General features: G+C 40.3%; 1 protein-coding gene and 1 pseudogene across 4 annotated transcripts; one reads left to right on the forward strand and one right to left on the reverse strand.

Annotated features, from left to right (window-relative positions):
* Window positions 1–1,743: 1,743 nt before the first annotated feature.
* Window positions 1,744–26,128, forward strand: Xpa (XPA, DNA damage recognition and repair factor). Of its 4 annotated transcripts, none has more exons than XR_012440373.1 (7): window positions 1,744–2,032; window positions 7,054–7,164; window positions 12,601–12,706; window positions 15,789–15,972; window positions 17,983–18,100; window positions 20,810–21,042; window positions 25,901–26,128. XR_012440373.1 is itself a non-coding variant. In XM_020158598.2 (6 exons), exons 1-6 carry the CDS (start codon window positions 1,861–1,863, stop codon window positions 26,047–26,049), a joined length of 840 nt encoding a protein of 279 aa, XP_020014187.2. In that variant the 5' UTR covers window positions 1,748–1,860; the 3' UTR covers window positions 26,050–26,128. The 4 variants fall into 4 exon arrangements, 2 of the variants coding, with proteins under 2 accessions (XP_020014187.2, XP_020014188.2); XR_012440374.1 differs by having other exon boundaries at window positions 1,746–2,032; window positions 15,789–15,954; XM_020158598.2 differs by lacking the exon at window positions 20,810–21,042 and having other exon boundaries at window positions 1,748–2,032.
* LOC109682969 (large ribosomal subunit protein eL27-like) lies at window positions 8,021–12,514 on the reverse strand (annotated as a pseudogene).
* Window positions 26,129–26,471: the final 343 nt, after the last annotated feature.

Below are 26,471 nucleotides of genomic sequence, written 5' to 3' on the forward strand. Positions count from 1 at the left end.
ACCTAGACAAGTTAATTATTTTTCATTAGTGACAAGTGGCTTCTTTCACTTAGCATAATGCTTTCAAAGTCCACCCATGATGTAGCATGTATTAGTACTCCATTATTTTTCAGGACTGAGTGATACTCCATTTTATGCATCTACTTGTTGAATATTTGGGTAGTTTTCAACTTTGGTTATTATGAATAGTGCCACTCTTAACATTTGTATGCAAGTTCTTGTTTGAGCACCTGTTTTTAATTTGCTTGGGTAGGTAACCAGGAGTGGAATTGCTGACTCATATGGTAAATGTGTGTTTGACTTTTTCGCAGTGACTGCACCCATTTTACATTCCCACCAGCAATGTCAATGATTCCAATCTTTCCACATTTTCACCAACACTTTCCATTTAAGTTTTTTTAATTCTAGCCATACTAGTGAGTATGAGATGGTTTCTCACTGTGCTTTGGTTTGCATTTCCCTAATGACTAATGCTGAGAACTTCTTTGTGTGCTTATTGGACATCTGTATGTATGCTTTGGAGAAATGTCTAAGTCCTTTACTCATTTTTAAATTTAAATTGGTTTGTCTTTTTATTGTTGAGTTGAAACAGTTATTCATATGTTCTGGATACTAGACCTGTGTCAGATCTAATTTGCAAATATTTCCTTCCATCCTAAGGGTCAACTTTCTTGATAGTGCTCTTTGATGAACAGAAATTTTTACTTTTGATGAAATCTGATTTTTGTTTGTTTGTTTGTTGCTTGTGCTTTTGGTGTCATGAGATTTGAGACTTTTTCACATGGACAGATCAGTGGATAGAGAGGAAGAGAGACCTGAGGACAAAAGCAGTGGGATCAATTGAATTTTTTTATCTTCAATTCAGCCAGAAGACCTCAACATGTTATCTGCTTTTTACAAGGTTCTGCAGCTTTATACATATACATTTAAAATTTTGTGTGTATGTATATATATATAGCCAGTAGATTAGAACTACTGGGTTGTACTTCTCAAATATGAACCATTGATATTAGTGGGAATTTCAGTGTGTTGGGTTGGTCTTTCTAAAAACTACTCCAAAATGGTGTATGCAGAGATATAGAACTTAATATTTTCTGGTTTTAACTATGTTTCATGTAATAAAGAAGAACCAAACATTTTTGAAAAAGCAGTTTTTTGCTCCACTGACACTTTTGTGAAGTTAGGCTATTTTGCCCCAATTCAAATCTACCTATCTGGCAGCAGCTCATCCACACTGAGGGAACATATTACATGGAAAAGATCGTCAACCTAGCTTTGGTACCAGCTACTGCATTTGCCAAGGTCACACAGCAAATAAAGTTTGAGGCCAGGTCTTCTTATTTCAAGCCTAAGACTCTGTTCCTTAGGCCATGTGCCCAACATTGGTCTCTGTGATTGTCACCACCATTTGAAGCTTTCCGTGTGCCAGGCATTGTGCACATGTAATCTTCCCAACGAACCAGGAGGTGGTTTCATAATCACCATTTTACACAGAAGACAAGGAACTCTAAATAGTGTGCCCAAGATCACACAGATTGTGTGTAAGAGCTAGGTACAAAGCCCATAGTCAGAACCACTAATTGAAACTCTTGTTTTAAAACATGGCTATGTCCTGAAAAATGACCTCAATACCAACCCTTGGTCTAGCTTACAAGTGAGCAGGTGACAACACCCAGCTACTGCGCATGCGCCCACCCACCGCCCTTTTTTCCGCCCCGCCCCCTCTGCGGCGCAGGCGCACTCGCACTCTAGAGCCGCTACGCAGTGGAGCACTAGGGCGGTTCTGGGAACGCGGCCGAATTATGGGCGCACGATGCGCGTGCGCGGGGCTGGAGCCGCTGACCGTGGAGCTGGGTGGCGATGGCAGCGGCGGAGCAGGCCTCGTCGGGGCCAGCGGCTTCCGAACCGCCCACGGAGCTGCCTGCGTCCGTACGCGCGAGCATCGAGCGGAAGCGGCAGCGGGCGCTGATGCTGCGCCAGGCCCGGCTGGCGGCCCGGCCTTACCCGGCGATGGCGGCTGCGGCCACTGGAGGTTTGGACCCGGCGGCGCCTTCCCTTTCCCTCTTCCGGTCTCTCGGGTCCCCAGATGGGCTCGCGCGGCCAGGTCCGCCCACGTCCGCGGGGAAGCCACCGCGCGGGCCTGGCTGGGGCGTCCAGTGTGCTAGAACCCAGGCTCCTGACTCCAGCCCCACCTTGCTATCCAGCCTTGGGCTTCGGTTTGGGGGTACAGCTCCCCACCCCCACTCCCCGGGAGGTGCCTGCTATGCCAGCTTCAGACCTTACCTTTCTGTCCCCTTCTTGCTGTGCCTCCACCACCTACCACGATGATCCTCCTATTCAGCTGCTAGACCTGTAATCCTTTAAAATAGGAAACCTGCACCTGCGCTCTTCATCCATTCAACCCAAAGCACCAGCCACTGCCCTCGCTTTCACATGATCTGATTGGATTCTCCATACACTCAGCCCTTTTGCTTTAGGTTTGTTTTCCATATAGGGTCTCTTACTTTTGCCCCGGCCACCCTCAGAACTTGATCCTCCTACCTCTACTTCACGAGTAGCTGGGATTACAGCATGTACCACCAAACTCGGCTTTCACATTTGGGTAAAAGGTGGGACTGCTTCTACCCTCCACTGTTGTCTCTCTTACATCTCTTTCTGTCTCATTAAAATGATCCTTAGTGACTATTAAACAGAAACCCTTATATTTCACAGCAGTATACATTTTAAATATTACTTTTATAGTTGCGGTTGAATTTATGTTGCTACTGACCAGAAGCTCTCCTGGAGAAGCTGCTTGTAACTAAAGCAGGTTTAGGGAAGTTTTCCAGGTCATATGAAAATCCATATATTTATGAAACACTTTATAATGTAAAGCACTTTTTGTTCTCTTCCTTGATCACAATGCAGACCTCGAGAGTTAGGTACATCCAGACTCCCATCATCCATATAGGCACAGGGCCATTAAAAATGTTCTCCCTCCACCCTACTAGCAATATCCAAAGCCAGACAGGTCCTGTCAACTTGTCACAGCCTGGCAAGTATAGAGAAAGTGAAGAGTTCCAACTCCAAGTAGACCACAAGGAAGTTAGAAAATAATGTAGGGTGGGGCAAGATCAAGTGTCACATGTTGGGTGAGTCAGCTGTTGAGATCTTGCCCTTTAGGAGCAAATGAGTCTGTGTATCCTGTTTCCTGCACCCCATCCAGAGTCCTGGAAAGGCTTTTGCACTTGAGAGAACTTATACATTAAGAATTCGAACTCTTTGCTTGCTAACGCGTTTTACAGTTTCCCAACCTTAAATTGCTGTTACCATGAATCACTTATCTTAGGATCACTTCTCCTACCTCAGATCCTCAAGGCAGTTCTTGAATAGACATTTTCCCAGTTAGGCTTATCCTATTCACCCACTGTTAGTTCTGGTTAAAATAGTCCTTTTAAAGTGATTTTGACAGTGTCTAGTATAAAGTTAGCATTTGGTAAATGTTAGGTATGATTTGTATCATTTATTTATTATAGGCTGATTTTTCTGTCATAGGCATGATTTTCTATCAGGCTGGCTTGCTGTCTACCTGTCTTCCTCAATTTTTGGTGCAGAAGCGAGGTAACAGCAGGCCTGAGAGAGCAATCAGCAGAAAGGCCTGCTTCGAGGGTTGGCCATTAGCTGGTATCTGGGAACTTGGACTTTGGAGAGTTCCCTCTAGTCCCTAACTGATGGTTTACTGTATAAACAATGTGGTTTGTGCAAAGTACCTGCTTAGACCTCCGGGAGTCTGGAGTTTTGGGTGCCAGCAGTGTGGTGCACCTCAACTCCGTGAGGAAGGAAATTGCCCCATATGGCACCCTTTCAGACCTCACCTTGCCCAAAGTAGTTTTTCATCTGTAGCCTTTAAAATAGCCTTTGCAATAAATGGGTAAATGAAAGTGAAGAGTTTTCCTGACTTCTGTGTGTTGCCATAGGAAATTAACTGAACCCAAGAGAGAAGTAATGGGAATCCCAGTTTATAGCATGCTAGTCAAAGCACTTGGGGCTTGCAGTCAGCATCCTAAACGAGGCAGTCTTGGGGACTCAGCCTCATCCTGTGGGATCTAACTCCAGGTAGGTAGCGTCAGAATTGAATTGAGTTATAAGACACCCAGGTGGTGTCTACTAGAGAATTGTTAGGTAGGTGAGGGGATCAGAAGTGTTGTGTTGTGTGTTGTGTGTCTTGTGTCTGAGAAGAGCTAAACCTCAGATGTACCTGGGAGTTCAGAGAGACCTGAGCTTTGCTTTGGACTTGTCGTAGCCACAGGAGTGATCCTGGCTTTCATTTAGAGAACAACTCACTTCCTCCTCTAAATAGCAAGTGGATGGGTCAGATGCTTTCCGAGGTTCTAGCTAAGTCCCAAATAGTCACTTTTGCATAAAGATTCATTTACACTAGTTAATTCATATTCGTTGCTTTGTAAGGATTTCTTGATCTGTACCTCATGCAAAATAGAGCAAAACTGGCATTAAACTTCCGTTCTGATCGTGGAAATGAATATGAATTCCAAGTAGATTTCTTGGACAGTTCAGCAGGAACTTAATTGTGTTGAAGCAGTGGCTTCAACCCACCGTGTTTCAAGAGCGGTACAGGGGCTGACATTTTTGCTTTGCAGCAATTTTATTTCAATGTGCTATGCAGTTTTCATTTTCTCTGTGTGCTATGACATGCCATGAAAAAGACAGAACTCTCCTAGACAGTGGCACTGAACCCCTCTGGAAGGAGCAAGATGTAGCCGCAGAGAGAAACTGGACTTTGTTTAGAAATGATTTGGCATTGTTCAGAATTCTGCTCGAGTCGTGGTCCTGCCCACTCCACCTTCTCTTCTTGATTCACATTGTACTTACGGTCATTCCATTCATTCTTTAATATTCCTTAAATTAAAATTATTTACATTCATCCATTACTCACCCAGTGGGTGCTCACGGAATGCTTACTGTATCAGAATATCAGGTAACGGCACTCAGTCTGATGGAAGAATTTGAGAGCTGAGCAGGCAATAGAGTATAATGTGAGAGTTGCTAGTAAGAGTGGAAACAGACTTACTGTAACTGACTCTTCATTTAATAGGGGAAGAAATTGAGACCAGAAAAGGGGAGTGACTTTTTAAAAAATTGAGGTATCATACATTAACATGTAAAAGGCACTCTTTCAAATTTTACCTGTGTAAATGCTCGTGTGAACACCACAGCAATGAAGATACACTGTAGAGCCTTAGATGTTTCCCTGTTGCTTCTTTCCCAGAAGTAACTCCTGTTCTGATCATTTGATCAGTTACACACGCGCACACACACACACACACACACACACGTATGTATGTATGTATGTATGAACTCAGGGCCTTTTGCTTGCTAGGTACGTTCTCTACTTCTTGAGCCCTGCCTCTAGCCCATCTTACAGAGTCTGGCTTTTTTTGCCCAATATAATATCTAAAAGATTCAGCCATTTGTGTTAGTAGTTTCTTCATTTACACGTGTTTAATATTCTTTTGTATTATACCACAGGTTCTCCATTTTCCTTTTGATGGATGTTTGGTTGTTCCAGTTTGCAAGAGTGAATTATTGCTGTTAGCCATCTTGTATGTCTTTGGTGGACACTTGCACTTAAGTCTATGGTGTGTATGCCTAGAGATGGAATTGTTGGCTCATAGAGGGGTGTATGTTCAGCTTCGGTAGAGATCACCAAACAGTGGTTTTGTCAGTTTACTCTGGCACCAGTAAAGTATGGCAGTCTGGTTGCTGCACAGCCTCAGCCTGGGGTGTGGTCAGTCCTTTTCATGTAGACCTTCTGGTGGGAGCATGGCGTTAGTCACGTTGTTAATACTTGTTTTTCCAGTGGTTAATGATGGTGAGAACTGGCTACATCTTACTGCCCACTTGGATGTCCTCTCTTGTGAAGTGCCTATTCAAATCTTTTGCCTTTTTTGAAAGTTGGGTTATTTGTTTTATACTGATTTAGAAGATTTCATTGTATAATCTCGATATGAGTCCTTTGTCAGATAGACAATTTCCTCTCAGTTTGCTTTCTGTTCTCAGAGTGGCATTTTCATGAAGAGAAGGTCTTAATTTCAGTATAGCATTTTTTTCTCTTAAGTTAATACTTTCTGGGTCTGTTTAAGAAGCGTTGGCCATCTTGAGTTCATGAAATTTCTCTCCCATGTTTTGCTGTTGGTGCTTTCACACTCAAGACTATTATCTATTGTAAAGTTTTCATGTGTATTATATGAAGCAGAGTCCAAGTTCATTTATTGAGAAGACCCTCTTTTCCTGAGTGTGCTGTAAGATCCCAACACCATTTAGTGAAAAGATCTTTTTTTTCCCACCGAATTGCCCTGGAGCCTTTGTTGACAGTGACCAAATATGTGTAGGTGCACTTCAGGACTTTCTCTTCTGCCTCTTTATTTTGTGCCAATACCTCAGTGTCTTAATTACTAAAGGTTTCAGGTAAGTCTTTAATCTAGTCATTTAAATCTTCCGGTTTTCTCAAGATTATCTTGGCTAGTCTAGGTTCTTCTCCATACATATAAATGTGGGAATCAGATTATCAGTACATGCCTCACTGCTGGGGGTTTTGACTTGCAAGTACCTTGACTCTTTAGATAAATTTGGGGAGAACTGACATTTTTATAATATTGAGACTTAAAATCCATTGTGGCTTATTTTTCCATTTATTTATATTCTCTTTGATTTCTGTTAGTGTTTTGTAGTTTTCAGTGTAGAGGTTTTATGCATCTTCCTTATTAACGTTATTTCTGATTCTATTTGTAGATTCTTATGAATGTTTTACATATCCAGTCACATCCTCCATGAATAAATACCACTTCCTTCTTTCTCACCTTCATGCCTTTTTGGTTTTCTGGCCATATTGTACCAGCAGCAGCATTTAGTACCGTGAAGACTAGAAGTGGTGACACAGACATCCTTGTCTTGTGTGATATCTGTCAAATTTAGAGAAAGTTTCTGTTTCTGCACAAAGGAACAGATGAGCTTCCCAACTTTAATTGATGACCACTTTTCATTTTCTTTTTGTAGGCGTGGCTAATTTAAAAGCAGCCCCCAAAATAATTGACACAGAAGGAGGCTTCATTTTGGAAGAGGAAGAAGAAGAAGAACATAAAACTAGAAATGTTGTTCATCAGCCAGGTAAAGTGTGAGTTTTTCAGAAAATCAGTATCTAGATTGACTGTCCTGAATAATGTGTAATTCTTTGGAAATTGATGTCAATACACAGCTACTTTGTTCAGTGAGTGATATTAAAAGTGATAATATTTGGCAGTTCTGCTAGTAGATTAAAATAAATCAAATGCCCATAAATGTGGAAATGATTATTCAACTTGTGGTTTGGTTACTAAGTGTTGATGTTCTCTGTTGTTTTATAATAAGCATGGTTGGGTAGAGTAAATACTTAAATTTATCTTCATAAGCTGGGCATGGTGGTGCATGCCTGTAATCCCAGCTACTTGGGAGGCTGAGGCAGGAGAATTGCTTGAACCCAGGAGTTTGAGACCAGCCTGGGCAACATAGTGAGATTCCATCTCAAAAAACAAAAGTCATCTTGTTAGGCTAAAATGAGGTGCCAGAACTCAAGAGATCAAATTAAGGACACTCTTTTATTTATGTTTGGAGGAAAAAAAGCAGTTTACAAACTAGAAGACAGGGAGACCTGTGGCATAAAAGAAGGGTTTCGTTTATTATCTAAACTTCATACTTTGGTCAGTCCATTATATATACACGTATCCTCAGGGTGAGGAGACTTGTGCGCTTAAAAAACACCTGCAGCAATGGAAGCGTGTTCACTGACGTAAGCTGTAGCCTTGTCCTTCGCTGTGTGTCTAAGCTATTGCTTTCAGATGCTGAGCATTCAAGGGTTAAACTATTTGAACTTACTTTGGGTATGTTATTGTAAGAAGGATTTGGCAAGTGTATAGTCTCCAAAATAAGGTGGCCAGATGGAGGTCTTGAAGTTTAAGTGAGGGACAGTTATTAGGCTTAACCTGGACTATGCTTCGAGCACCTGTGATACAAGAAGATGAGAGATTACGTTTACTGTGATTTTCTCTAGCAGGCAGAACTTGAAACTGTGGGGGACAATTTCAGAGTGGCAGATTCAGCGCAGTGTAATGTAGGTATACCTTACGTATACTTAGCACTTGGCACTTGCAGATTTGGTACACATGTCATGTGAACCTCACAGTGACTCTGAAATGCAGAAACTTCCTAGCCATGACGACTGCTGCCTCCTAACAGTAAGCATCAGAGGATGACCAAGACCACCTCACCACAGCACTGTGGAGGAGCAGCCCTGCATCAGGAGGGGCACGTTGAATTCAGTGACCTTTAAGTCCCTGTCATTTTGTGGATATGAAAACGCATTATAACTGTGTTTTTGTAGATTCCTGAGTCTACCATGGGCTGTAAAGCCTATGCTTTCATTTAATAGGTTATTAAACAAATATTTATTGAGAGCTTTCTGGCATACCTTGCTATTTGACTGAGACATGCATGTGGCATTACTGTTACTCTTGCATTGATGTGCTGCTGCTTGCCCATACAACTATACTAACAGTGAATTAGTACACAGTAGACAAGTTGTCCCCTTTGGATTACAGACTAGCAAAAGTTCCCCTTTCTCTGGGCTGACATAGCCTGGGCAAAGGCTCTTGGCTTAACAAGTGGTGGTGAGTGAAGAAAGATTACTGGGCTCCATCCCTGTAATTTATTTTAATTTATTTCTGAGCAGTTCTAGATGCTGCTGCTACTGCTGACCCAGAGGCCACAGCTTTGGTTTAGAAGACTAAATACTGTTATGGATTGCGACTATATGAGAGGACAGTGTATAACAGTGAGGGAGATCACTGTTCATGTAGTCTTCTCTCCCTCCCTTTCCGTCTTCCTCCCTCTCTCCCTCTGTCTCCCTCCCCCACACTCTGTTTTTTTGGTGGTACTTGGGACTGAACTCAGGGCTTCATGCTTGCTGGACAAACACTCAACCACTGAGCTTCATCCCCAGTACTGTTTTTCTTATTTTTAATGATAGGAACAAAAAAATCTAAAAACTGAAGCTTTTGGAAGAACATTCCACTTGTTCTTGCCGGTTTTATACCTCTTCTTGAACTTGACCTTGGCCTTCTGACTAGCCTTGTGTTTTAAGAGCTGGGTCTCTGAAGACATCCTTCCTTGTTGAGGACATTTTGTCCAAGGGATTGTCCACAGAGTACTGTGTGGGCATAAGGTGATTGTAGTTAAACATTCACAAAAGACTTGATCTTTGACCTCTTGGTGATTTTCTTCTTGCTCATGGCACCTGTCACTTTGCGGGGATAGCGGTGGATTCCAGCCGACAGAGCATGGCTGTGTTGGCCATGGACTGAGGTGACTTCATCATTGTTCTTCATGATGGTGGCTTTGTGTCCAGAGTTGCATCCAGCCAGGATCAGCACCACTTTTCCAGGCTTCACAACTTGTTCATTTCATAGCAGCCAGGAGGTCCACAGTAGAAAAATCATGTTGTCTTTTAAAAAAAATTGTAGTAAAATATAGACAACATAAAATTTTACTACTTAGGGCAGCCATGTTAAAATCTACACTTCAGTGGCATTAAGTGTGTTCACATTCACATTGTTGCACAGCTTTTACCACCATCTGTTGCCAGAAGTGTTTCATCTTCCCAGACTAACTCTACCCAGTAAACACTAACTAACTTTTTGATATATTTTCTTTGGGGTTATTTTTAATATGTAAATGAAAATGTACTCTTTTTCTTTTATAAAAATATTGAGAGTGTTTTATCATTTCTTAAATAGTCTTTAAGAGCTTGCTTTTTAATGGCTATATACTATTCCGATTTATGGTTGTATCATGGGTCATTTAAAATCAGCCCATTTTGTTTATTTTCTGAATTCTAATAATTATTGCTACAGTGGATATCCTTGGCGGTTAACTTGCCCAGTTCCCTGATTCATAGCAGTAGAGTAACTGATTCAAAAAGTATGTACATTTCTGATAAGGTTTTACATATTTTCAGAAAAGGTTAACAACAGGAGGCAGAGGTCAGGAAGATCGAGATTCAAAGCCAGTCCAGGCAAATAGTTCCACAAGACCCTATCTTGAAAAACCCATTGTAAAAAAGGGCTGGTGGAGTGGCTCAAGGTGTAGGCCCTGAGTTGAAGCCCTAGTACCACCAAAAAAAAAAAAGTTAACAAAAACGGGAAGACTAAAAAAACCTAAAAGCAAATAACCTCTTTTTCCAAATGAATGACATAAACATGCTACAGGGGAGGAGCAGGCAGGAAGAACTAGTCCAGGTAATTTTGTGTTCGCACAGAGTGCTTGGAAGCAAAGATGCCCTAATAACAGTGAGCACTCTTGGACACTAATAGCATTTCTCATTAAAAGGAGCCAGGACTGTTCAGATCAGTGACTGATTCTGGGACTGGGACACATGGTTTGGATCATCTTGTATTGCCAGGAAATATGTAAGTTTTCAAAACTGATGGAGGTATGTTACAGGGATAGAGGAGGTACTGGCTAAATCTGAGAAGTGTGAACACCGTAGGAGTGCCTAAGCCTATAATGGTAGTAAGTAGCCCCATAAGTGAATGAATCAAAGAATAAGTGCATGGGAAGAGGAAAGGCTCTTGTTTGCAGTGCACCGCAGACAGCGGTAAGCGTAAAAGGGACGATGAGGTGGAACATCTCCCTGTGCATATTAAAAATTCCTGTTACGAAGACTTCCAATTTAGGAAACAGTATGCACATTTTATGGCCTTTGAACAATAATGCTATATTGTATCCTCCTAATTGGTATTTCTGACTAGGTTTTCTTTATTCTAACACATCCGACTAAATTTTTTAAAGATATTACTAGCCCTGTTCCAAAATGTTTATAGTTTTCCCTTTTTTTTCTATAGCTATGCAGCTCTGTGCTTTTATTTTATAAAGAAGAGTGATTTTTTTTTTTTTTTGGTGGTATTGGGTTTTGAACTCAAGATCTGGTGCTTGCTAGGCAGGCAGTCTACCACCTGAGCCATGTCCCAAGGCCCTCCCTTTTTTTTTTTCCTTTTGTTTTAGTCATTTTTCAAATAGGGCTTGAAAAATTTGTGCATTTATGCCTGGCAGGCCTGACCACTATCCTCCCATTTATGCTTCCCACGTGGCTGGGATGACAGGTATACGCCACTATGCCCAGATTTTTAATTGGTCAAGATGCATGCTTGCTAACTGTTTGCCCTGGCTGGGCAAACAGCTAGCCTCCTTATCTCCATGTCTGGAGTAAGAGTGATTTTTTTTTTTTTTTAAGAGTCTGGAAATTAGTGAGACTAAAGAGTTGTGGGATGTGAACAGACCTTTTTGTTTTAGAGGTGGTAAGGGAAGGCATGGATAGAAGTATGTAGAACAAATGGTGAACAAGTGACAACTCTTAGTCTTCCTGTTGGAAACTGTAGCAGTTCTCAGAGTTGGGGCTTCTCAGTGTAGTCGTTCTAGTCTTTCTAGTGAAGATTAGGCTTGCTGGGAGAATCTGTTCTTACAGGATTAAGATCCTTAGCAAGGCATTTGAAGTCCATAAAGAAATACAGCTTTTACCTTACCTAGAGAAGTTTCTCTGTTGAGTACTGAGGATGCAAGGCTCAGTGGATCTTTCCGCTAAAGTTGTTTATAATCCAGTACGTGAGACAGATAAAGAGGAAGCTGTTGGCTCTGTTGGTAAGGAGTAATTTTCCCATTTGGAAATGAATTCTGTATTGATTGTCTTCTGTTGTTGCCTTACTCTTTTGCTCTTGATCATGTTGTATGTTGGTGTCCTATCTTTCCCAACTAAGCAGATCCTTCCTCTCCCTCTTACCCAAGGACCAATCTCCTTTGTACTTTTGACAGTACCATAGCAGGCAGAGTAATGGCTGCAAAGATGCCCATACCTGTACTGCCCTAGAGCCTGTGAATATGTTACAGTACTGTAGCAAAGGAGACTTTGCAGATATGATTTAAAATTACAAACCTCGAGATAGGCTGATTATCTTGGGTAATCCACATGGGCCCAATGTAATTGAGGCTTCCTTAAGGTCATGTGATTATGGAAGAAGTGAGTGATGCCCATGTGAGAGGTGTTGCTTGTCCTGAGGTGGAGGAGGGGTCTTGAGTCAAGGGATGCAGGCGGCCTCTAAGAGCTGGACATGTTTTGCCCTGGAGTCTCCAGAAAGGAATGCAGCTTACACACAACTTCACTTTGGCCCACTGAGCCTCACCAGACTGCTAAACTACACTGTAAGATGGTGGGTGTTGTTTTAAGCCACTCAACTTGTGATTTCTTACAGCAGCAATGGCACACTAACACAGTATTGTGCACAAGATTGGGGCTCAGAACTACTTGTTGAACTGATAGCTTTTTTTCCCTTTATGTTACTTCTTCTTTTTTTTTTTTTTTTTTAGATAAACATGATTATTTAATCAGGGCTTTATTTTTTTCATAGATACTTGCGTCTGGCTTAAAGTACATGATGATAAGCTAACAAAATAGAGGAAAATATATATTGTTCTAGTTGCAAAAAAGGAAACATAAAGAGTTCATCTTCCTTTCTATAGGGCCTGTTATGGAATTTGATTATGTAATCTGTGAAGAATGTGGGAAGGAATTCATGGATTCTTATCTTATGAACCACTTCGATTTGGCAACTTGTGATAACTGCAGGTACTTATTGCATTGCAGAGTGGTTTTGTTTTGATTTATAGTGTTGGGAATTGAACCCAGGGCCTCACCTATGATAGGCAAGCACTTTACCACTGAGTTACATGTCCAGCCCTTTTTTACCTTATTTTGAGATAGGGTCTCACTAAATTGTCCAGGCTAGCATCAAACTTATGGTCCTTCTGTGTTAGCCTGCTGAGTAGCTGGGATTACAGACCAGATGGTATTAGTAATTGTTAAAATTTAATACTTGTATCTAGGTTTCGGGCAAAGTAATGGTTATATTTGTTTGGATTTGATATTTTATGTGCAATTTGTAATTATGATTTTTATCTTGAAGGGTTCAAAATATTTCTATGGTTCCCATTTTGCCAAAGAAATACAGAAAGTCTGTTTATAATATTCCCTATAAAAGAGAGGATGTCCCTGGTTCTGCCATAGAAATTTCTTTTCCATTGCTCTGGGTCCCTTCCCCCACTTTTCCCTCCATCTCTCTCAGTAGCAGATTTCTAACCCTATTTTTCACCCAGCCCTAAGGATCCCCCTGTTTCTTACTTATCCCAGTCTACAGGCACCTTCAGAGGACCTTCAGTGAGTGGAGGGGAAATTAAGAATAACTCTTTTCATTCACCTTTTTGCTCCCCTCATAAAGAGAATAGATGAGGAAAAATCATATTCTTATCTTTTTTTTTCTTCCAGCCTCTATCCTTACATGTTTATTTATTTTTACAGTAGCAGGGACCAAATTCGGGTCTTTGCATATGCTAAGAATGTACTGTAGCACTGAGCCCTTGGTGGTGGTGTTGGTGTTGAGGTTTGAATTCAAGGCCTTGTACTTGCTAGGCAGGTGCTCTACCACTTGAGCCACTCTGCCAGTCCAAGCCCTTGGTGTTTTAAGACAGGGTCTTGCTGTGAAGCTGTGGCTGACCTTGAACTCCAGATTCTCTTGCCTCCACTTCCCAAGTGCTGCGATAACAGGTGTATACCTCCATGCTCAGAATTGTCTTTTTATATGACCTTAAAATCATCCGTGTCACTCCCCATAGTTCTCCTGTCCTCCTGTTTACTCAACCAAGTCCTGTGTTGGTGGCCTTCGCACACTGAAGGCCCAATCTTGGAATCTTTTGTTCTTCTTAACCATTCCCTGCTCCTGCTTTGTTCCTGGCCTTAGATATCTCCTCCCTCTCCTAGAGGACCCACTTGTGAAAGTCCTTGCTGCAGACATTGGGAGCTGTCATCACTGGCTTGTTGCTGAGCAGAATCCTCAGTGGACAGGGAGTGGAAGCTGATGTCCCTGGTCTCATGATCAGCTTGTGGCTGGACATGTCCTGGAGCTCCAGCCAGATTGTTCAATCATAAGTTCACTTCCCACGGATGAAGTGCTGAGGTTCACAGCGTTACCACTGTCCTTTAAGGCCACTATTCCATCTTTGGGTACTGAAGCACCACATACATTTTTATTTCCATGAGAAAATGGAAGCAATTGCTACATCAGTTTAAAGAAAGTTGTGTATTAGTCTGGAAAATACTCTTGTTTAAAGGGAAATCACAGAGGAGGTTTGCAATGTCCATGACAGAAGCAAGCTTTTTTAGCTTTGGAACTTTAAGTTTGCCTTAGTTTTGGATGTAAATTCTAGTAGTTCTCATTTGTAATAAACACACTGAAGAAAAAAAAAGAAACATAGTCCTCCATTCTTTTTCTTTTCAACATCTTTGAATATTATGATTTTAGTAGAATAGTCTACATATCCATTACCCTTTATTTACACTTCCAGATTACTTAACTTTCTTAAAGTTAGTCCCAGTTTTAGATAGGTTTTGTGAGAGTCCTGATACAACCTTTGATTTCTCTTTCCTGACCTATACTTTGTTCACTGACTGTCTCTACTGCATGTTTAATTCCACATCTGTTTGGCTGTGTTCAAACTATATTTTGAATCTTCTATTTCTCACCTCTCCCCACTTCTCCCTTGGTCTAGGCCACCATCAGAGCTTGGGTGGAACACTGTCTTCTAATTGGTCTCTGCTCAGCCTTCCCCTGTGCACCTCTAGAATCTCCTCTCCGTGTCGCATTTTGTCCAAAACTATCTCACTTAGAATGATTGTCTTCACCACGGCTTCCGAGGCTCTTGCAGGCCTCTGACTTTACCTCCATCTCTGCTCACCATCCCTTCTGTAAGCACCCATGCCCTTTTTCTGAGCTGCAGATGCAGAGTCCACCAGCCCTAGAGCTCTGCGCTCATAGTTCCTTCTGCTAGGTTTTCAGGCTGTTGACTTCCTCAGAGTGCTCACTTGTCCCCTCATCACTAGCCTTCTCTCATTGCTCTTCTGACTGAAGGTTTCTGTTCCTTCACTCTGCTTTGTATTCTTACAGCTCTTTTATCTGTCATCATTATGTTTATTGACTGTCTTCTAACTAGAACACAAGTCTCATGAAAGCAAGGCTTCAGTTTACTCCTAATTAAAGCAAGGTTGTATTCCGAGTGCCTTGCATGGTACTTGGTTTGTAGATGAAGAACAAATGGATGAGAACTGTGCATTGACTCTGTTTCTATTCTTACCTTGGTTTTGAGAGCACCAGGAACCAGCTGGAAATGAAGCTGCGATGACGAGATTCAGACTTACTTGTTACATTCCTTACTGCTTGCCCATCTTGACCTTATGATTTAATTTACATTTTCTTTCACATTGAGTCTTTTTCTCATTTATATTTTCTCCCCATTTATAACTCATTTCAAATTCCTTCTGGAATAGAATAAGAGGGATTTACATTTTTTTTTTTTTTTTGGTGGTATTGGGGTGTAAACTTAGGACTTAATGATTGCAAGGCAGGCGCTCTACCGCAGCCATGCCCCCAGCTCAAGAAATTTTTGTGTTAAGGGCCGGCTGCTAATGTAACTTCTTAGAGTAAGGAAAAGGTGCATTACTCCTCTGTTAGAATTTTTATGCTGCTGATCTGAACATGAGATCAGCAGGAAGGAAAAGATGTTTATGTTTCTTTTGGGGCACATGCCCCTGGTTGCTAGACTATGTGAAAAATTAGGTTATTTAATATACTTATGTAATGGATTGAATCTGTTTTCAGAGATGCTGATGATAAACACAAGCTTATAACCAAAACAGAAGCAAAGCAAGAATACCTTCTGAAAGATTGTGATTTAGAAAAAAGAGAACCACCTCTTAAATTTATTGTGAAGAAGAATCCTCATCATGCACAGTGGGGTGACATGAAACTCTACTTAAAACTACAGGTCTCTAACAAGTTGTTTGTGAGTTTTAAATTCTGGTTTAGTTTATGTTTTAGCAATAAACTACTTATAATTAGTTTCCATTTTTGTTTACAGAGTGAAAAGGATATTTTTCCTTTCTTTGTTTTGGAATGTATCAGTTGTATGTAATGGCAGTGTTTTTAGTGGGACTGGGTTAGAATTCAGGGTTTTGCACTTGGAAAGCAGGTGCTCTATTGCTTGAGCCGTGTCTCCAGTCTGTTTTGCTCTGGTTATTTTGGAGATGGGGGTCTCACAACTATTTGCCTCCAACTGCAATCCTCCTGATCTCAGCCTCCCAAGGAGCTAGTATTACAGGGGTGAGCAACCAGTGCCTGGCTGGTTGCTATGGCACATGATGTACAGTTCTGAAACTGAAAATGTTCAGGGAGTCAGACCTCATTCCTCTATTTCCTCCCCTCACTTCTACCCAAAAGAAAAAAAATCTTAAAAGAGAAAAATGTTAGGAAATTTTACTAATGCCTGAAATGTGACTGTACTTGGTAAGTGTCATCTGGAATGCTCACCAGCATATCAGAGTGATCTCAGCTCCTCTTGCTAGGGACTGGTTACAGGTGTGCCACAAGAGTCACTCATGTGGTAGCTGTGCCCAGGTCAGTTGACTAGAGTCACAGGCAGCCTCCCGTATCTGCTCCAGAATGGTTTACATACTATTGTGTTCTCTGTGTGCATTATATCAAAAAGTTGGGAGGCATTGCTTTAGAGCATAGTTTTAGCTGAAATATAGAAAATTCCATACCTTTAAATAAAATTCAGAAACTATATTATAAAATAAAATGTACAGAATTTCATTAAATATAAGACTATCAGAAGATTCACCGTTTATTGTATGTACCATTAAAAATAAGAAAAATGCTAATTAAACTGACCCAGTGGGTTTTTTAATCACTTGGTGCTTTTATACTTACTGAAGGCCTTATTATAGTTATCTTATGTATGTCATACTTGCACACATGTCTAAAAGGAAAATGCAAGTGCAAGAGAATTATTAAGGTATTCCTAGACGTTGTTACACTCAGAGTCCAATTCTTCCATGCTTTTTTTTTTGGAGAGGCTGGGAACTGCACTGAGCTTCATCCTCAGCCTGAGTCCAGTTCTTCTGGCAACTTTTGGTTCTTATTGTTAAAGTCCCATTAGGCACACCGGTGATGCAGTATTGTCAGCAATGTTAAATTGTGGAAAATGCAGTATCTTAGAATTTATGAAATACAAGTGTATTGCTTTATTGTGTCAAGAAATTTGAGTCTGGCTATAATAATTGATATTTTGGTCTCCTTAATATATTGTAAGAAGTATCCTGAGCATAGTTCTTATTGTATATTCTCTTAAAAAAAAAAGAGTAAAGGTAGGGGCTGGTGGAGTGGCTGAAGTGGTAGAGCACCTGCCTAGCAGTGTGAGGCCCTGAGTTCAAATCCCAGTACCACATACACAAAAAAAAAAGTTGAGAAAAAGAGTAAAGTATAATCCAAAGTTTTAAAAATAGAGTGAAGACACTTTAGGTAATTTATGTACCAAAGTTTTTTTTTTTTTTTCAAGGTCCTGTTCTATAGACCAGAGTCAGTCAGGTAGTGGGGGAGACCAGTGGTTGATCCAGGAGGAGACGAACAGTTGTAACTGGTGATTTTCTTGGTTGGAGATTTTTGGAAATGACCTCATATTCAGATCTGATGTGGCTAATCTTCCACAAACATTTTTGGTGAGTCTGCCAGAATTACCAAGCCTACAGACACACATCCTGCTGTGGATCCCTTGACAGAAGTACAAGAGGACACCTATTTATAGTCTAACTCAGTGCATTTATGATGAGGCTTTCTAGGTTTTGATAGGTGTGTTTTTAGTTTCTTATTAATATTTAAAATATTTTAAATTTCAAGTAAGTATAAATTTGTACTTGTTAGTTCATTCTTTGGTAGCTATGGGCTTGATAACTATAACTTGACAGTATCGAGCAACTCCGAATTGCAACTGACTTAAGTATGGACTATGTTGTAGATTGTGAAGAGGTCTCTTGAAGTTTGGGGTAGTCAGGAGGCACTGGAAGAAGCAAAGGAAGCAAGACAAGAAAACCGAGAAAAAATGAAGCAGAAGAAGTTTGACAAAAAAGTAAAAGGTGAGTGGATACTTTTATATCATGAAGGATAGTGTTTGTCATTAGGTAGAAAGGATTTAGCTAAGGTCTTTCTGCTTAAAAACATAATACTACCAATAGATTGGAAAGTGTTTCTCGAGTTTGGAAAAAATGACTCCAAGTTTGTCTGTCCTAAGTAGGTTGGTTTAGGCATAGTCCAAACCTCTCAACACGCATTTCTAAAAAGCCTGCAAGCTGTCATGCTTACGTGAACTGTGTTTTTGTTTGTGAATGGTGTCTGGATAGGATGGTACCCTGGTCAAGGACTTGGCATCTGAATCTTAAAGTTTGGCATTTGAACTTCAAAGTGATGCACAGTGTTTTGAAAACATAGATGCTCATCAGCACATTTTTCTAATTGCTTAAAATGAAAAATTGTACTCTTGAGTCTTAGTAGCTAGAAGGGACTTTACATTTATGTATTTATTTTTGAGATAGGGTCTCATTAACTTTGCTGGGCTGGCCTTGAACCTAAGATCCTCCTGCCTCTGCCTCCTGGGTGCTGGAACTATCAGCATGTGCCAGCATGCCTGGCTGCAATTAGAAAAGGAACTTTCTGATGTCAGCTAGTATAAGCAGTTTTATTTTATATATGACTAAAAGACCCAGGAAGGTTGAGTGGCTTCTTACATGAGTTGGGACTGGAACCAGATTTTCTTGAGAGAAAGTCTTCATGCCTATGGTCATTCCTCCATCTGTGCATCTATCTTTGCACACAAATCTCTGTTCCTTTGTCTGTGCATTCATTTGTCCATGCATCTGTGCATGTGTGTATGTATCCATAAGGCTGTCCACACATGCATGCATCCATCCACCAACCCATCTGTGCATCCAGTATTTACAAGGCACTGCCCTGGCATGAGTGCGGGAGTGAGTTTGTCAGGAGAGAAATTTCAAACAATAGGGCATTGTAGGAGCACACAGGGTTCTTTCTTCATGCTCTAAGACAACAAAATCCCTGCAGAAGACATAAGGGTCCCTTTTTTTTTTTTGAGAAGCAGGGTCTTGCTATGCAGCAACTTGTGATTCTCCTGCTTCAGCATCCAAATGCTGGGATTACAGGCGTATACCACCACACCTGGCAGTAATTATGTAGATTCCCAGCACACACTTTGTGTGTGTGTTGGGCTACATATATATTAAATTAGTGTTCTAGTCATCATAATTTTGCCTGTATTTTTGGGCTTAAAAAAGGTTTTGGAGGGTGACCGCTGTAACTCAGATGTCTTCAAAACAAAGGGAGTGATGGTGTGTGCATGTAGCCCTACTACTCAGGAGGTGGAGGTAAGAGGACTGCAAGTTCAGAGCCAGTCTCAGCTATCTGTGAGACCCTGGCTCAACAAAGGAGCACAAAACCAAAACAATAAGCAAGCAAAAAAACAAAACAAAGAAAAAAGCAAAAACTGAATATAGCTTCCATTTTTTTCTTCTCACTGTGAGGTTTTCCCTCGTTTCCATCGTAAGAGTAACTCAAGAAAAATGTAGAAAAGTTAGAAAACTAGTGTCTATGATTCTACTACCCAGACAGGCCTTAGAAACTCTTTAATGTCCTTCCAGTTCTTTTATATGAATAGACTCTTTAAAATTTTTTAAAAATAAAGATGGTGCTGGACCTTTCTGAAGTTTATCAAGACAATCTCATGTACAACATCTTTTTATACATACTGTTAATGATCAGTGTCTGAATCAGAAAGTAAGCACATTTTTGAGGCTTTGCAGAGGTTTCCTAAAGCAAACTGTGCTGTATGAAGCATTTCTTTGAAGCATCTTCTCCAAATGAGCCACTGCTCTGTCCCAGTAATTCACACATGCCAGCAAGGACTAATTGAGAGGTTTGAAACTTAGCCTTTTCTTTCATCTTTATAGTGTTCTACACCAATCCTTCCTGTCTTCCAGCAGCAAGGAGAGCTGCTGATAAAGAAGAAGTAGTGAAAAGGCACATTAAGCAATCGATTATCTATCAGCCCAAGGTTTCTCTTAAGCCAGCTACCTCAACTCACCTGACTTTCTCTCTTTTGCTGCCTCCTTAAAGCACTTTTCATGATATTTTGGTGCAGACAGTGACACATGGGTAAAAGAAATATTAATTAGAAACTTGATTCTGCAGAGTAATGAAATATTTAAAGGAGGGCTATCTGTAATCATCTTTTGATACTAATTCTGTGGCTTGGTTAAGAAGTCATCTAATGCTAACTAAATTCCAGTAATTTGACTAACAGAGTAAAAGATTATAGCATCTGTCTCATGCTTTTTTTCTACAAAGATTTTATTAAGAAAAGCATATATATTAAATATAAGTATGAATAGAACCTTTACAAAATATTTCTACAAATTTCAAAACATATACACTTAAAAATAGTTGGCTTTGTTTCTCACTATATTAAATAGGTGCTATTAATCACCAGATAAACTGCTATGGGTTTTCCTCATCCTTGAGTTCAAATTTGGCCTAAAGTTTTTATTTCTTGTTTGAATGAAGCATGCGTTTGAGGAAACTTTTTGTTATGATTACATGAGTGCTGTATTTTCCTTTTCTACCAATAAGAATGTTTTTCATTTTATTGTTTTTGTATATGACTGAGTTCTCTTTGAGTTCAGTGACTGTTACTCCATTCTCTTCTGGTGTTCAATGTGCAGAGAGGTCAATGTGGGTATCTTCTTTAATTGTGGCTTCTTGTTGATTCACTTTAGAGATTGATGGATATGTTCCTGTCCTGACTAGGCCAGAGGGCTGAGTGGAGTAGACTGTAGAGCTTAGGAACCAGGAGCGGACAGTGCAGTTTGCTCAGAAGGCTCAGAACAGAAAGGAATAAAAGGAAGTCTAAAGGTTTTTTAGTTGAAAAGAAATTGGAACCTGGTTCCTCTTGGTCTTCTGATACTGATCCACAAAGAAGCTGATACAGAGTTTACTTCTTTATGGGAAGGTAAGAAATTACATTTAACTGCCTTTAGAATATGATCTACTCTAGCAGTTTGAGAATTGAGTTTATTATAGAAAAAATTAAAGTATAAAAAAAATTAAAGGATAAATAGTATAAAGTGTATGTAAATAGACAAGGTTTGTTAGAGGTCTTAGATCCAAGAAGGCAGATGTAGAAATGGTGGCATTGCTGCTGTTCAGTTTATCAGTACTTCCAGCTTAACTCAGTGCTGGTAGAGGTTCCTTCCGAATGATGGAAAATGCTGCTGCTTCTTACTTTGCATCACTCTTCCTCCTCCCCTCCCCGCCCAAAAAAAAGAGGTAGGTAAGAAAGTCCCAGTTTGAGGTCTCTTAAGTTGGTGGGCATTGTATGTTCTGGGCTTGTGATTCTGTTCCTGGCTTCTCATGAGAGTTTGAGGGACACAAACACAGAGATTTCCTTGTTAACTTGCTCTGGTTCATGGAGTGTAGAATAAGATGAGAGCTTTGCATGCTACTGTGTCTTTCCTTGGAGTCTTGTCCCGTAGGTAACGAGCAGCATCCTGAGTCAGTGCTTCCTGCCTTCCCATCCAGTGTTTATAAGTGTCTGGTCTCCTTCCACAACAGAGGTGATTTCTGCTTTACCGCACTGTTAATAGACACAACGTGAAACACTTCTAATCTTTCTGAAGTGTATTTATTACGTATGTATGTACACATGTAATTTTTGGTGGTACTGGGGTTTGAACTCAGGGCTTAATGCTTGCTAGGCAGGTGCTCTACCTCTTGAGTCACTCTGCCAGCCCTTTTTTCAAAATAGGGTCTCTCAAACTGTTTTTCAGGGCTGGCTTCCAACCAAGTTCCTTCTGATCTCTTGACTCCTGAGTAGCTAGGAATACAGGTGTGAGCCACTGGGCACCTAGCTTACTTTTTTCTGGGCCATTTAAGAATAAGTTGTACTTAATACTTAAGTGTATCTTCTAATAGGGATATTCTCTTAACTAATGCAACATTACTAACTTTAGCACATTTAATGTTGATTTAGCATTTTAATCTAATCTGTCAAGCATATTCTAGATTTGTTCATTGATCCAATAATGTCCATTCAGGGCTTCACTTTTACAATGGGATCTAGTCTAGGATCAGATACTGGTTTTAGGTACCAAGTCTTTCTAAACTCTGCTGTAGATTTTCATAATACCTATCTTTTTATGACATTGAAACTTTTGAAGTCTCTTTCCTTCTCCTACCCTGCCTTTTAAGAAGTGTTTTTCAGTCTAGAGACATGGCTCAAGTGGTAAGTACCTGTGTTGCAAAGCTGAGCTCAAACCCCAGTAACCGCCCCCCCCCCCAAAAAAAAGGTGTTTCTCAGTTGGGGCTTTTCTGGCATTTCCTGCTGGGTGATGAATGCAGTGTATTATATGTATTTCACGGTAGGGTTATTACATAAGTGATATACCTTTCTAAGGCTTCAGATCTAGAGCACATGACATCCATTTGCTCTAAATGGTAGCAGTTTGATTGATTTGATAAGAAAAAATTTAAGACCATGCAAATATCTTACTTCTCCTGGATTTAGCATCCATCTATTGATGGTTCTTCCTGGAGTCAGCCTTTAGTATGACAAGTTGCAAGAACGTTTTTCTGCCTCCTCCCGCTCTCCCCCCACCATTTACCCAGCTGGCAGTCAGCATTCACAGCATCCTTTCCCCATTCACTTATTATTGTTGTGGATTCCTATTTATTTTACTACTTTTTTCAAAGGGGTTTGGCCCAGTTCTGCCTTTAGTTCTTTTGGTGCCCCAAATTATCTCAGATTTGGTTCAGAGGAAATCTCTCTAAGCTAGCTCTTGTGTTCTTTGTGACCTGTTTTTTGAATACTTCTGCTTTTCAGCACAAAACACATGTATATTTCTGTCTCTTTCTCTCTTTCTATACATACTCTATAAACCTGAGTTCACACTGATATGTACAGTTCTAATTCAAAATCTCAGATTTCCTTCAGGTTTTCTTCCTTACAACTTTTTTCTTAGAGAGAGAGAGAAAGAGAGAGATCTGGCTGCCATTAGTCTTAATATCATGACTCGATCAAAGCCCCCAGGTGTGACCAATATGCTATCACTGCTGTGCCTCTGGAGGGAGTCCTCCTAACCTGTTTTGGACTGCCACTGGCCTACTATGAACACCTACTTTCTTGCCCCACGTAGGCTTTGGGATTGCTTTGCTCACAAAGGGAGAGAAAGGTATGGAAAAAACAAGCCTGCTGTTAGGCACGTTGAGCATCCTGAAACTGAAAATCCAAAACCTGAAACATTGAGTGCCGACATGATGCCATAGGTGAAACTTCCACACTCGACCCTATGTGACAGTCTGTAGCTAAGACATAGGCACACTGAAAATATTATGCACAATTACCTTTAAGTTTATGAAACATAAATGAATTTTGTTTAGATTTGGGGCCCATCCCTAAGACATCTCATTATGTATATGTAAATATTGCAAAATCCAAAACAGTCTGGTCCAAACCATTCTGGATTTCTAGCACAAACTTTTCTAGTACTGTCTATAATAAATAATAAAGATGTGGCTTTCTATTATGTAGGTTGACAGATTAACAGAGGTGACAAGAAACAGTTACTTGGTGTAAAACCTTAGCTTCAGTTATGGCTGAAGAAAATAAATTTTCTTCCTTACCTCTTCTCCTAAGTATACGTAATACTCAAATGCAGCAGAGAAGTTAGCTTAGCATGATCAGGCTGCAATCAAATTTGGAATGGTTTTCTTGGTGAGGTAGTAAAGTAGCTTCTACATTATCTGAAATGAGGAGGCATCTGTGCAGTTATAGTTAGCATCATTTATTTTTTACTTACAAAGAGCTTTGCATACTGGAGGTATGAAAAAGGCAGTACAGTTTAGTAGTTAGGAATGTGGGCCCAAGCTTGACTGTACCTTTGTATGTTTGGCCTTGGGTAATTTATAACTTCTGCCTTGGTTTTCTGATCTATAAAATGTATGTATGATAGTTGTACTTACCTTAAAAGGTTGTGAAGATTAAATGCACTTGAAGTGCTTACAACAGCGCCTGGAGTACACAGCCCTGTTCACTTTTTACCCTCAGGATATGTTAAGGCTGGAAATACAGCCAAGTAGCATTTTGATACCACTTACTACAGAGCTAAAATGGATTAATGTACATTGATTTTTATGGTTGAAATTATAAAGGACAGCTGTCATACTCTCTTAGATAGTATCACTATCAAAGACTGATGAGCTGGGTTGATCATTGGTGAGAAATGTAAACAAAAATTAGTGTTACTTTTTATTTATTAAATAAAAACTGAGAAGTTGCCAGCTTGCTAATTTCCAGTGAGCATTAAGTGTTTGGTTTCCTGTTCAGGTAAAATGCAATATGCAATGAAAATGACTTAACATCACGGAAGTCAAAAACTCCAAGCACTGGAATAAGATAATCTGTGCCATCTTTGTTCAGTTCCCTACCTGCAAAATAAAATGAAGCAAAATAAAAACTTGACAGTTCTTTCCTGCTCTTAATATTCTGTGGTTCTTATTTGTAGGTTGTCATTTTCAAAGTTATTGGCAACTCCTTTCCTAAAATAATGCTGACAGAGTAAAGTACTTAAGTGGAGTGAGCTTTTTCATGCTCCTGTTCTACTGACCTAACTGGCCTAACTGGGAGTGACTGGAGATGAGAAAGGACTAAGGACAGGCAAACAGACATGCAGAAAGTTGGGGTCTTATTCTTTAAGGCCTTGCTTTTTTACTATTCTTTAATAAAAACCTTGCTTCTAAAGTCTTCTATTCTTTAAAGTCTCTTTCTTTAGACCACTCTGTCCCATGTTTTTTCTTAGTTTTTCTTTAGCATAATCTCAGTCTTTTTTCCTCACCCTTGCAGACAAAACAACAGCAGCCATGTCTAAAACCTACATTAGCATAACTCTTAAAGTCTCAGTCCTTAGATTTGCACTGTCCCATGTTCTCTTCAGCTTTTCTTTAGCCTATGTATAAAGTTCTCGTGCAGAAAGCTGCTCTGGTGGAGACACAGCAGTCAGCTGCGGGTCATTCAGCAGCAATCTCACAAGCAACCCCCAGGCAACCAATCAAAACCCATCAAAAAACCCTCCTGTCCTCCTTTAGCAAGTCTGGTAAACAAGGAGGTGGAGCAGCAGTTCTTGGGGAGGGGCATGACATTGTAACAAGGGAAAGCTGCATTCCTACTTCTCTGAACTTAAACTTAGGAAAAGCAGCTGTGCTGCTTTGTGCACTTTCCTGCTGCTGGGGCTGTGCCAACTCAGCCTGCGATTATTGAGCACTATGCTTATGACAAGTTCTCATAGGCTTCTCATAATCCACTCCCCACACTTAAGTAGACTTGATGTCACTCACATGAGCGGTTTTTCTAAGATGAAAACACATCAACATACAGTGGTAGAGATCTTGGCTTTTTAGTTTCTTGCAAGCAAAATTTGTCTTGCTTCTTGTATAAAAGTAGCTCCTGACTTGTAAAGATGGAATTTAAAATATTACTCCTTTTTCTTTTCTCAGCCAAGTCCCCTTTGCCGCTGTGGCATCCTGTTTTCCAATCAGTTGTCCTCAATGCACCTTGTTCTGTTACTTTTTACTTTTTTTGCTATACTTCCAACCCCCATACCCGTTTCTGAATCTGTCATTTCATACCACTCCAGCAATGACTTAAGTGATTTAATAGACCAAGAACATTAGGTAAGAAAAAAAACCTGCGAGTTTGTGTAATCAACTTTGACTCCTGTTGTAAAACTAAAGTAAACCAACCATAGATACTTTAAATGCACAAAATGGCTGAAAGCCTAATTGAGGATTCTGCTGAAAAACTTGTTTTTTCATAGAATTGCGGCGAGCAGTAAGAAGCAGCGTGTGGAAGAGAGAAACAACTGCTCACCAACATGAGTATGGACCAGAAGAAAACTTAGAAGATGACATGTACCGTAAGACCTGTACTGTGTGTGGCCATGAACTGACATATGAAAAAATGTGACATTCAGTTCAGTGACTTTTTTTTAACAGAATTTTATATTTAAATAAAGGAAATTGAGATTGGCTTTGTTCAAAATTCACTATGTGGTCTTCATAGATGAAAAAAACTTTATAAGTAATGCTTCAGTGACAATTATAGATGTCATGGCTTAGGAACAAGTTCCAGTTAAGGTCCAGCTGGTCTGTTGAGAGAAATGTCAGGTGTGTGGGAGATGAATGGTAAGAGCAGGTTCAAAAGTGGCAGGTCACGGCTACACATCGAGGAACAAGAGGCTAACCCTAGTTTGGGGCAGGAGGAAAAGTTTCCAAAGAGGGCTGAAGCTGACTATACTCAACCCAAGAAACGGGGAATGGCAGTATGCTGCTGTACCGCAGTCGGGCCAGGTTTTTAGGAATTACTGTTACCTCTAAGACAACAAAGTG

Source organism: Castor canadensis, chromosome 13, assembly GCF_047511655.1.
Source record: "Castor canadensis chromosome 13, mCasCan1.hap1v2, whole genome shotgun sequence".
In the NCBI taxonomy this organism is placed as follows: domain Eukaryota; kingdom Metazoa; phylum Chordata; class Mammalia; order Rodentia; family Castoridae; genus Castor; species Castor canadensis.